Raw genomic sequence first — 13,324 nt, 5'->3', positions numbered from 1 at the left:
ATTTGTCTGCCTTTTCCATAAATTTGTCAATTTTTTCCTCATTTTTGTGTGCTTTTAGCTTTAACTCTTAGATATCTCTGAATATTAGAGATTTGAATTCCCTATCAGGTAGTTCTAGTGCCTTTTTTTCTACTGGAAAGTCATCTGGTGTTTTATTTTGGACACCTACGGGAAACTTCCTGTCCTGTTTTTGTATATGTTTTGATATTGTCTGTTGTCTTCGAGGCATTCAGTAGTTATTTTCCTCATTTATTGATTGTAGATTTGTTTGTTTCATTCTGCTGTTTTGTTTTATTTGGTTATGTCTGAGCAGGTGGGCTGTGTGTTGTTTTTTGTTTGCTCGTCTGTGGGCACGATACTTTTCATCTCCTTCTCCAATGGGCAGGGTCAGTCACTCAGGTATGGTACAGCAAGGCAGGTCCAGCTGAAGGGGAGTTGCTGGGTTGGGTTGTTTGTGGCACATACTACGGTTGACAGTGCGGACCAGGAATCAGTGCAGGGCAGGTTCCAGTAGGCTGTGCCTGTGCTACTTGGGAGTGTGTTCAGTGCACACGGCAGGTAGGCAGGAAGGAGGGGGGAGATTGTGATGTGTGGAGATAAGATGGATATGGGAATGAGGAGAGAGAGAGAGGAGAGAGGAACAGGTGCCAAAAACATACACACAAACAAACAAATAAAAAAGATTCCTAAGGGAGCTTGCTGTTGGAGTGGAGACCTGAGAGACTGAGAAATGAAGAAAAACAAAAAGGAAAAGAAAAAGAAAAAGGGTAAAAGAAAAAAATGAATAAATAAAAATTAGAGGGAAAAAAAAGAAAAGCCCCTAGGGTTCCCGCTGTGTGCTTCTGCTAGGACTGGGGAAGTTGCTCCCAGGCTGTGAAGTACAGCCTGGCTAGAAAGGGTAGAGGTGTCACACAGTGCCATGTATTCAGAAGAGAGGAAGAGAAGTTAAGTATAGAGAGACAAGAAACTGGAAATGAAAGGGAAAAACAGAAGAAAACAAAACAAAGAAGCAAAAAAAAAGAAAAAAGAAAACACCCTCAGTGATGTCACTGTCCATCTCCGCAGAATAAGGGAGTAGCTCCCAAGCTGCACAGTACTGCCCTGCTAGAAGGGGCTCCCAAGCCGAGAAAAGGAAAAGAAAACAAACAAACAAATCAGAAGAAACAAACAAAAAAAGCCCCAGGGGTCCCACCAGCGTGGCAGCATGGGCTGAGAAGCAGTGTTTCAGGAAGAAGCAAAGATGGCACATGGAGCCAGGTATTTGAGAGAAAGGAGGGGGAGGTGGTGAGAGGTAAGGAAGAAATCTAAAGAAGTGGAAAAAAGGAACACCAGCAGCCAACAAATGGCACCGAGGGAGTCGGTCAGTATGAGCGGGTGAAATCCAAGTGACACCGGGGTGAAGCTGATGCTTCCTGGCCAAGAGACTGTGGCTGCAAGAAGCAGAGGAGGCCGAGTGGGGGTGAAGAAGGGTGAAGCGTGGGAAACCTATATCGCTGATTACCGGTTGTTCTGTCTCCTGCTGGAAACTCCGTGAAGCTGCTTTCTTGTACCCCCTGTTCGCCAATCTCCGATAGGAGTCCAAGATGGCAGATCCGTGCTGCGGTAGCTGATAGGGGCCCTCTGCATGTATCTCTCCTCGCTCTCTGTTCTAGGTCAGTTTATTATTCCATTCGGTGCTTGACTGAGTTCTTTATCTTTTCATTTGATGCTTAGGGTTTCAGGACTGACGTGTGTCTCTGTTTGACTTAGTTTTTTGTATCTTTACTGTGGAGGGACGGTGTGGTGCTTCTGTCTATAGTGCCATGTTGCCTGGAAGTCCCTAAGAATGCTTTTAAGAGTGAAACACTAAAAAGTATTATTACATAATCTTGACTCTGGAGTTTGTGTGTGTGTGTGTGTGTGTTTTAATCTGTGTGAGGAAATTGGTAGTATGTACAAGGCAATTCTCTTGCATAGTTAAGGCTTATTGTTATCTTGAGAAAATACAGTTGTATGATTATTTGAGTTACAAAACCAACTTTTTTTAATGGCTCATCATTTTTAAATGAAAGAATGACTGACAGACTATGGTTTTTCACACCCAAATATGGAAAGAAAAAACAAAACTGATAGTAGTTATTAACAATGATAAAATTCAGCTTTAAAGTGGAAATTAGAATTTTGGAAAACTTGTATCTGCCACCATGAACTTGACATCTTCCTAATACTTAAAGATAGTTTAGTTTGATAGTACCACATGTGCTTGCTTGATATTTAATGTAATCTGTCAACATTTGGAATCTCTGCTTGTCAGTGAACTGATAGTTTTCAAATGACTCACACATCATGTTACAAAATCATGCAAGATTATAAATCATTCACTCAGCATACAAGAAGACCAATGGATGATGGTTTTATTGATATGGTTTCATATTCCACACTGGGACAAATTTTAAGAAATTCCTACTTGTTGAGTTTGGTGTGTTTTCGTAGAACATCCACAATTATCTGAAAAGGCTATTAAAATGCTTCCTTTTCCAATTACATATCAGTATTTTCTTTGTATACTTCAGTCCAGGGCTTTGAACTGGTTTGTTCTGGTTTGAGTCCCTGTTGAGAATTTGCATTTCCACCCCAGATATACTGAATCCAAATCCACATTTTGACAACATCCCCAGGTGATTCTTTTGTATAATAAAATTTGAAAACCACTTGTCTACTAGTGGTTCTCAGAATTGGTCCCTAACCAGCAGCATTAGCATTGCCTAGGAACTTGTTAGAAATGCAAATTCTACGCAAGGGTTTGAACTTGAAGGAACATATCACACGTTAGAAAGCAGAAGCAGGTATAAGAATCCATCTGACTTCTATTAAGTCAGACATTGGAGATATTTGCAAAAACATAAAACAATACTACTCACTAAATTCTCTTTGGAAAATGTAGTTACTTTTCCCTAAAATTGTTATACTATTATATATAATGAGTTTATTATTATTTTAAAATGGATTAATAAGTATTTTAAATTTTTCTCAGTTTTATTTTTTAATACTATAAATATTGATAGATATAACCCATACAAAAGGTCTTTTGGTAGTCTTTAGTGATGTTTAAGGATGTAAAGAAATCCTGAGACCAAAACTTTTGAGAACAGCTATTGCAGATTTTAATGGTTGTCATCTATTTTAGAGACTTTTCTTCCAATTACAGTATATAATTTATCAATTGACTCTTTTCTGCCATTTTTTATAAGTCTCATTTTTCTAGAGTCATATATGTCTTTTTCCTTTTAAAACTTCTCATTTTAATCTGCTGATTTTGTTTATGTACAATCAAAAACCTCATGGGATTTGGTTCCTTGGTTTGAAGGTTAAGGGTCCCGGTTTCCCAGTTAATTGGCCTAATAATGTGTTTAGTGCTTCTGTTCTACCTCCTAGTTTCTTGCATAGTGTCTGGGGTCTTAAAAGCTTGCAGGCAGCCATCCAAGGCACAACAGTTGGAATAGAGATTCACCTGGAGCAACAGAGGAAGAAGGAGAGTCAGGAATAGGAGGAGGATATGGAATGTGTAACTAAATGCCTGCATTAACAACTGCCTCCTTTGCCATGAGACCAGAATAAATGGATGGCGCCTGGCTAACATTACTGAACATTTTAATGAAAGATTTTATAGAAGAATCCTGATTAAAAGAGGGAGAATGCAGAACAGATTTTCAAATGTTTATATTTTTGATCTATACTCCCTGAAGATTCCATTACTTTGTTTTCAAATACATGATTAGATTTCTAGCTTTATTTTTATTCCTCACTTTGTTTTCAAAAATTTCATTATTTATGCTTGTATTTTTTTTTTAATTTTTCAGGAACACTTTTCATATTTACCAGTCATTTCCATAATAGCTTTATAATTATTTTATGTATATATTATCTGTCTTTACTATTTAGAATTTAAAAAACTTATTTAATGCTGTCTATATTAATTGTTTCTTTTTCTTTGTTTTGCTTCTCTTTAATGCTCTTGGAGTTCCTCCAAGTTGGGGGATTGTGTGATTTTCATTCATGTCCATAAATGAAAATAATAGAGGTTTCCTTAGCAATTAGAAGCTATCTGGTGTGTCTTTGAATACAGAGATTGACAGTAAGCTCTGCAGCACAGGCGCTTAAATTTGGTTTAAATGAGCAGGTAGAAAAGTGAACAGTGGCAGGCTTCCTTTCAGTGTGATTGGGGAACTCTCCTCTTGGTGTAAATTGTCAGGAACCTGTGAGGAGGAGCACAAGTGGCAATAGAGTTCTCTTCTTTGGAAGATGAGCTTGTTGGATTTCTGGTGTGATTGTGTACTTACTTTCATTTTTATATTTCTTGTGTCATTTCAGTGAGATTTTGGAATGGACAGGAAAAATAAAATACATTGTCTCAGTTCCAGATATTGAACTGGAACTCAATAAAACTAATTTTAAATTTATTAGAAAATTATTTTTAATAACTATTGTTGGTAATTATATGACCTTAATTTCTTCTCAGATGAATCTAAGCTTGAGTTGGAGGTAGCATAAGAGCACAGACTCTGGAACCAAGCTGCCTGGGTTGGAATCTTAGTTTTGATAGCCTGAGTCTTGGGCACGAGACACAACCCTGTGTCTTTCAGTTTCCTCATAATTATTGTAAAATAATACTAATTTTAAATTATTGTTTGGAGATTTAAATTAATTAATATTCATTAAGTGCCTATGCAATATTTGGCACTTAGTAAGTGCTAGATAAGTGTTTAATAAAAATAAAAATAAAAATAAATACAGCTGTATATAAAATCATGTATTATAAATTTAACCCCAATGATTTCTCTTGAATGCAATGGATATTTGGATTGCTTAAATAACCATGTTTATGTTTTTCTTTGTTTAATTTTTTTCAGCTTATCGTGAGCCTCATTATTATTACCAGTTCACAGCTCGATATCATGCAGCTCCCTGCAACAGTATCTATAATATTTCTTTTGAGAAGAAGCTTCTTCAGATTTTAAGCAAATTGGTTCTTGACCTTTCGTGTGAAATTTCCTTGCTTAAATCCGAATGCCATCGTGTTAAAATGCAGAGAGCTGGTTTGCAAAATGAATTGTTCTTTACATTTTCAGGTAAGCATGTAGAATTCTTTGAAGAAAACCAATTGAGGACAGATATCTGATTTTAAAGATATATTGTGAATTACCAACAGCATTTTTTAGTATATAAATATTCTAAATCTGAATTTTCCACATTCTGTACTTTGATTTGGTGATAATAGCCCCCAAATAAAATTCTACTGATCCATATACTTACTGAAAAGTTTGCTATCTTTCATAATTTCCTTGCTGTAATTTACTATAGAATAGAATTTAGTGTAAAGAATACCTATCATGATATTTAGCTATACAGATTTAATTTGTAAAAGCATGCTATTGTAAGATATGTCAATATCATGAAACAGAAGGACTGTTCTAACAACTTTGTGTGCTTTTCCTTGTAATGCAGAGTGGAGGTCCAATATGTTCTGAAAAATAAAAAAATTAGACTTGTTTTCTAGAGACTTTAGATTTATAAATAGTCTGTTTATGAATGAGCACTTAGGAATAGCCATCCCATGTGTTTTTAAAGAGTTCCAGGAGCAATAGGACTCCATTTTCTTTTCGTCTCAAATGCTATTGCTTTGCTATTTTCCTTTCTTTCCTCCTCTTTTTGCTAGATTCCTCTGCTATCAGTGTTTGATTGTATGTACCCATTTTTCTGATTTTTCCTTCTCTATTTTGAGCCATCTAGGACTAAACCTTTAGAGACCACGATTGAGAGGCATGATGCTTTAAGGGAAAAGAACAAGAGAATTTGAACCCCATTTTTACTGGTTTTTTTTTTTTTTTTTTCATCTTTTTTACTACTTTTCTCTTTTCCAGAAAATCACTGAGGGTTTTTCTTTAGGTCCTGAGACAAATTAGCAGAAAAAAACTGACTTTGTTAAGCTCTTCAAGGACCCACTGTTAGCATTCATATTATGGAGTCTTTGTGCCTTGATCTTTTTTGCTAGGTGTAAGAGTCCTTAGAAAACCTGAGAAGTGTACTTCAGACCATGAGGGGGGAGAAAAAGTTCTACACTGGAGATGCAGATGGAGATAGGATGCATCAAATTTATTTTAGGTAGTTTGTACATGGCCCTCCGGCTCCTCCTAACTCATCTCTGCATCTCACCCATGTATCAGCAACTCCATTTCCTGCTGTGATCATTTGTCTTTGGTTTCTTATCTTTATTATACAATAAGTTGAGGATTACCTGTTTTCATAATTAGGCTGGATCAGGTTTAAATTTTGTGGAATTCTTGCTGAATTTAAGTCCATACAATTACTGTATTTGTTTAGTTGAATAATATATATGGAAGAAATGGTATTATTCAGTTATTTCTTCCTTTCTTCTATTCTCCCTCTCTCCCTTCCTTCCCTTTGTCTTCTTTTTGTCCTTCTTTTTCATCCTGTTCTTCCTATTCTTTTTTTTATTGAGATGAAAGTCACATGACATAAAATTAGCCATTTACAGTGTACACATCAGTGGCATTTAGTACATTCACAGTGTTGTGTAACCATTACATTTATCTAGTTCCAATGCATGTTTATCACCCCCGAATGGAAACCCATGCCCATTAAGCAGTTGCTCTCTAAATCTCTCATTGCCACTAGAAGTCATTGCTTTCTGTCTGTATGGATTTACCTATTCTGAATAGTTCATATAAAATGGAATTGTAGAATGTGTAACCTTTTATGTCTGGCTTCTTTTACTTAGCGTGTTTTGAGATCCATCCATGATGGAGCGTGTATCTTTATTTCATTTATTTTTATAGCTGAATAATATTCCATGCATAGATAAACTATATTTGTTTATCTGTTTATCAGTTGGTAGATATTTGGGTTGTCTCTACCTTTTGGCTATAGTAAATAATGCTGCTGTGAACATTAATTTACAAACATTCATTTGAATACCTACTTTCAGTTCTTTTGAGTATATTCCTAAGAGTGGAATTACTGGATCATGTGACAATTTTAAGTTTATCTTTTACAGGAATTGTCAAATTGTTTTCCACAGCAGCTATACCATTTTACATTCTAATCAGCAATGTATGAAGGTTCCCATTGCTCTACATCTTTATCAACACTTGTTATTATTTTTTAATCTGGTCATCTTAGTGGGTTTGAAGTATCTCGTTGTTTTGAATTGCATTTCTCTCATGACTAATGATGTAGGGCTTATTTTCATATATTTGAAAATATTTGGAGGAATATTTATTTAAGTCCTTTGCCCATTATTTAATTGAGTTGTTTATCTTCTTTTTGTAGATTTGTAGGAATTTTTGTATATTCTTGAAATTACACCCTTTGGGATATATGAATTGTAAATGACTGTAGGTTGTCTTTTCACTTTTTTTTTATTGTGCTTCGATGAAAGTTTACAGAGCGTATTAGTTTCTCATTAAACAATTAAAACAGATACTGTTTTGTGACATTGGTCGCTAAACCTGCAATGTGTCAGCACTCTCCCCTTCTCAACTTTGTGTTCCTGTTTCCATTCGTCCAGCTTTTCTGTCCCCTCCTGCCTTTTTGCCTCTGGGCTGGTGTGCGCATTTAGTCTTATATGCATGGTTTAACTACCTGATTTATTGTTTTGTTTTTATACGCCTGTCTGATCATTGGCTGAAGGGTGAGCCTCAGGAGTGACTTCAGTACTGAGTTAAAAGGGTATCCAGGGGCCATACTCTCAGAGTTTCTCCAGTCTCTGACAGACGAGTAAGTTTGGTCTTTTTTTTTATGAGTTTGAATTTTGTTCTACATTTTTCTTCAGCTCTGTCTGGGACTGTCTATTGTGATCTCTGTCAGTGCAGTTGGTGGTGGTAGCCGGGCACCATCTAGTTGTCCTGGATTCAGTCTGGTGGAGACTGTGGTAGTTGTGTTCCACTAGTCCTTTGGACTAATCTTTCCCTTGTGTCTTTGGTTTCCTTCATTTTCCCTTGCTCCAGATTTGGTGGGACCAGCTTAGATGGCCGCTCACAAGCTTTTAAGATCCCAGACACTGCTCACCAAGGTAGGATGTATTACATTTTCTGTATGAGCTATGTTATGCCAGTTGAACTGTATGTCACCCGAAACCATGGTCCCTAGCCCTCAGCCCAGTAAGTAGGTCCCTCAGGGAGTTTGGATGTGTCTATAAAGCTTCTCCCCAACACACTTGTCAGTTTGTTGTGCTGTGGGGGCTTGCGTGTTGCTGTGATGCTGGAAGCTATGCTACTTGTATTCAATTATCAGCAGGGTCACCCATGGCAGACAAGTTTCAGCTAAGCTTCCAGACTAAGATAGACTAGGAAGAACGACCTGTTGGTTGACTTCTGAAAAGAATTAGCCAGTGAAAACCTTATGAGTAGCAGCAAAACATTGTCTGATATAGTGCCGGAAGATGAGCCCTTCAGGTTGGGAGGCACTCAAAAGACAACTAGGGAAGAGCTGCCTCCTCAAAGTAGAGTTGAACTTAATGATATGGATAGAGTCAAGCTTTTGGGACCTTCATTTGCTGATATGGCACGACTCAGATGAGAAGAAGCAGCTGCAAATATCCATTAATAATCAAAATGTGGAATGTACGAAGTATGAATCTAGGAAAATTGGTAATTGTCAAAGGTGGATGCATAAACATCGATATCCTAGGCATTAATGAGCTGAAATGGACTGGTGTTGGCCATTTTGAATCAGACCATCATATGGTCTACTATGCTGGGAATAACAACTTGAAGAGGAGTGGCATTGCATTCATCGTCACAAAGAACATTTCAAGATCTATCCCGAAGTATAGCACTGTCAGTGATAGGAAAATATCCTTACGCCTACAAGGAACACCAGTTAATACAACTACTGTTCAAATTTATGTACCCACCACTGAAGACAAAGATGAAGAAATTGAAGATTTTTACCAACTTCTGCAATCTGAAATTGATCAAACATGCAATCAGGATGCATTGATAATTACTGGTGATTGAAATGCAAAATTTGGAAAAAAAGAAGTAGGATCAGTAGTTGGAAAATATGGCCTTGGTGATAGAAACGATGCTGGAGATCACATGATAGAATTTTGCAAGACAAACAACTTCTTCATTGCAGATACCTTTTTTCAGCAACATAAATGGTGACTATACATGTGGACCTCACCAGATGGAATACACAGGAATCAAATCGAGTACATATGGGAAAGAGATGTTAGAGAAGCTCAGTATCATCAATCACAATAAGGCCAGGGGCCAACCACGGAACAGACCATCAATTGCTCATATGCAAGTTCAAGTTGAAGCTGAAGAAAATTAGAACAAGTCCATGAAAGTCAAAATACCACCTTGAGTATATCCCACATAAATTTAGAGACCATCTCAAGAATAGATTTGATGCATTTAACACTAATGACCAAAGATCAGACAAGTTGTAGAATGACATCAAGGACATCATACATGAAGAAAGCAAGAGTTTATTGAAAAGACAGGAATAGAGAGAAAAGCCCAAAACGGATGTCAGAAGACACTCTGAAACTTGCTCTTGAACATTGAGTAGCTAAAGCAAAAGCAAAAAAATGAAGTAAAAGTGCTGAACAGAAGACTTCAAAGGGCAGCATGAAAAGACAAAGTAAAGTATTATAATGATATGTGCATAGACCTGGAGTTAGAAAACCAAAAAGGAAGAACATGCTTGGCATTTCTCAAGCTGAAAGAACTGAAGGAAAAATTCAGGCCTTGACTTGGAATAGTGAAGGATTCTATGCAGAAAGTATTAAACGACACAGGAAGCATCAAAAGAAGATGGAAGGAATACACAGAGTTGTTGTACCAAAAAGAATTGGTCAACATTCAGCCATTTCAGGACGTAGCATATGATCAGGAACTAATGGTACTGAAGGAAGAGATCCAAGCTGCATTGAAGGCATTGGTGAAAAACAGGGCTCCAGAAATTGATGGAGTACCAGTTAAGATGTTTTAACAAACAGATATAGCACTGAAAGTGCTCACTTGTCTATGCCAAAAAATTTGGAAGACAGCTACCTGACCAACTGATTGGAAGAGATCCATATTTATGCCTATTCCCAAGAAAGGTGATCCAACCAAATGTGGAAATTATTGAAAAGTATCATTAATATCATATGCAAGTAAAATTTTGCTGAAGATCATTCAAACATGGCTGCAGCAGTGTGTTGACAGGGAACTGTCAGAAATTCAATCCAGATTCAGAAGAGGACATGGGACCAGGGATATCATTGCTAATATCAGATGGATCCTGGCTAAAAGCAGAGAATACCAGAAAGATGTTAACCTGTGTTTTATTGACTGTGCAAAGGCATTCGATTTTATGGATCATAACAAATTATGGATAACGTTGCAAAGAATGGGAATTCTAGAACACTTAATTGTGCTCATAAACAACCTGTACATAGATCAAGAGGCAGTTGTTCAAACAGAACAAGGGGATACTGCATGGTTTAGAGTCAGGGAAGGTGTGCATCACGGTTGTATCCTTTCACCATAGTTATTCAGTCTGTATGCTGAGCAACTAATCCAAGAAGCAGGACTATCTGAAGAAGAACATGGCATCAGGATTGGAATACTCATTAACAACTTGCTATATGCAGATGAAACACGCTTGCTTGCTGAAAATGAAGAGGACTTGAAACACTGATGAAGATCAAAGACCACAGCCTTCAGTGTGGATTATGCATCAACATAAAGAAAATAAAAATCCTGATAACTGGACTAATAAGCAATATCATGATAAATGGAGAAAAGATTGAAGTTGTCAAGGATTTCATGTTACTTGGATCCACAGTCAACACCCATGGAAGCAGTAGTCAATAAGTCAAACAATGCATTGCATTGGGCAAATCTGCGCAAAAGACCTCTTTCAAGTGTTAAAAAGCAAAGATGTCACTTCAAGGAGTAAGGTGCACCTGACACAAGCCATGGCGTTTACAGTTGCCTCATATGCATGCAAAAGCTGGACAATGAATAAGGAAGACCAAAGAAGAATTGGTGCCTTTAAATTATGGTGTTGGCGAAGAATGTTGAATATACCATGGACTGCCAAAAGTACAAACAAATCTGTCTTGAAAGAAGTATAGCAAGAATGCTCCTTACAAGCAAGGATGACTAGACTAAGTCTCACATACTTTGGACATGTTATTAGGAGGGAATCAGTCCCCGGAGAAGGACATCATGCTTCATAGAGGGTCGAAGAAAAAGAAGAAGACCCTCAATGCAGTGGATTGACACAGTGACTGCAGCAGAGGGCTTATGCAAAATGATTGTGAGAATGGCACAGGACCGGGCAGTGTTTCATTCTGTTGTACATAGCGTCACTATGAGTTGGAACCTACTTGATGGCACCTAACAGCAACATGAAGCTTCTCTGACTTTGTCTTGGTCGAGCTGTGGTGACTGCCCTAGTATTGTGTACTGTCTTACCCTGCACCAAAGTTACCGCTTAATCTACTGTCTAGTTAGTATTTTTCCCTTCTAACCACTCTACTCCCTCGTAACCATCAGAAATGGTTTCTTTCGATATGTAAACCTTTTCATTAGTGTTTATAATAGTAGTCTCAAACATCATTTGTCCTTTCATGGTTGACTTATTTCACTCAGCGTAATACCCTGCAGATTCATCCATGTTGTGAGATGTTTCGCTGGTTCATCATTGTTCTTTACCATTGCATTGTATGCTGTTGTATGTTGCATTCCATTATGTGTATGTACCATAGTTTGTTTATCCATTCATCTGTTGATGGACACTTAGGTTGTTTCCATCTTTTTGCTATTGTGAATAATACTGCAATGAACATGAACATAGGGGTGCATATGTCTATTCGTGTGACGGCTCTTATATCTCTAGAATATATTACTAGTATTGGGATTGTTGGATCTTACGGCATTTCTGTTTCTAGCTTTTTAAGGAAGCACCCTATCGTCATCCAAAATGGTTGTACCGTTTTGCATTCCCAGCAGCGGTGCTTAAGAGTTCAGTCTCCCCGCAGCCTATCCAAAATTTGATTTTTCTGGTTTTTTGATTAGTGCTAGTAATGTCCGGGTGAGATGGTATTTTATTGTAGTTTTGATGTGCATTTCTCTTATGGCTTGTAATCACAAGCATTTCCTTGTGTGTTAGCCACCTGAATGTTTTTGGCGAAGTGTCTGTTCATATCCTTTGCCAACTTTTAATTGGATTATTTGTCTTTTTGTTGTAGAGGTGTTAGATTTTCCTATAGATTTTAGAGATTAGACCTTTGTCGAATTTGTTATAACCAGAATTTTTTTTCCCAGTCTATAGGTTCTCTTTTTATTTTTTTAACTTGTGCTTAAAAGTTTACAGTTCAAGGGAGTTTCTCATAAAAAAATTTATAAACACATTATTATGTGACCCTAGTTGCTCTCCCTATAATGTGACATTACACTCCTCCTTTCCACCCCAGATTTCCTGTGTCCGTTCAGCCAGCTCCTGTCCCTTTTTGCCTTCTCATCTTGCCTCTGGACAGGAGCTGCACGTTTAGTCTCATGTATCTGCTTGAGCTAAGATGCACTCTCTTCACGAGTATCATTTTATGTCATATAGTCCAGTCTAATCTTTGTCTGAAGAGTTAACTTCGGGAATTGTTTCAGTTCTGGGCTAGCAGAGCGTCAGGGGACCTCTAGTCTCAGTCAGACTATTAAGTCTGGTCTTTTTACTAGAATTTGAGTTCTGCACCCCACTTTTCTCCTGCTCCTTCAGGGACTCTCTGTTGTGTTCCCTGTCAGGGCAGTCATTGGTGGCAGCTGGGCACCATCTAGTTCTTATGGCCTCAGGCTGATGGATTTTCTGGTTTATGTAGCCCTTTCTGTCTCTTGGGCTAATACTTTCCTTGTGTCTTTGGTGTTCTTCATTTTCCTTTACTCCAGGTGGTTGGGACACTTGATGCATCTTAGATGGTCACTTGCAAGCTTTTAAGACCCCAGACGCCACTCACCAAAGTGGGATGGAGAAAATTTTCTTAATAAACTTTGTTATGCCAGTTGACCTAGATGTCCCCTGAAACCATGATGCCCAGACCCCTGCCCCTGCTACACTGTCCCTCGAAATGTTTGGTTGTATTCAGGAAACTTCTTAGCTTTTGGTTTAGTTCAGTTGTGCTGACTTCCCCTGTATTGTGTGTTGTCCTTCCCTTCACCTAAGATAGTTCTTATCTACTATCTAGTTAGTGAATACCCCTCTGGCTTCCCCCCTGAATACCTCTCTGCCTCCCTCCCCACCTTTGTAATCATCAAAGAATGTTTTCTTCTGG

The 13,324-nt window shown here is 37.7% G+C and overlaps 1 protein-coding gene across 1 annotated transcript in view; it reads left to right on the top strand.

Moving 5' to 3' along the window:
- Positions 1–13,324, top strand: part of ZPBP (zona pellucida binding protein) — a 129,086-nt gene that overhangs the window by 66,433 nt on the left and 49,329 nt on the right. The window contains exon 5 of the mRNA XM_023743098.1: positions 4,890–5,108. Coding sequence (XP_023598866.1) covers positions 4,890–5,108 — 219 coding nt within the window. The remainder of the gene's footprint in view (positions 1–4,889; positions 5,109–13,324) is intronic.

The sequence above is a fragment of the Trichechus manatus genome, unplaced genomic scaffold (genome assembly GCF_000243295.1).
Source record: "Trichechus manatus latirostris isolate Lorelei unplaced genomic scaffold, TriManLat1.0 scaffold00235, whole genome shotgun sequence".
Classification (NCBI taxonomy): Eukaryota; Metazoa; Chordata; class Mammalia; order Sirenia; family Trichechidae; genus Trichechus; species Trichechus manatus.
The sequence above is the reverse complement of the archived record's forward strand: the minus strand, read 5'-3'. Positions and strand labels throughout refer to the sequence as shown.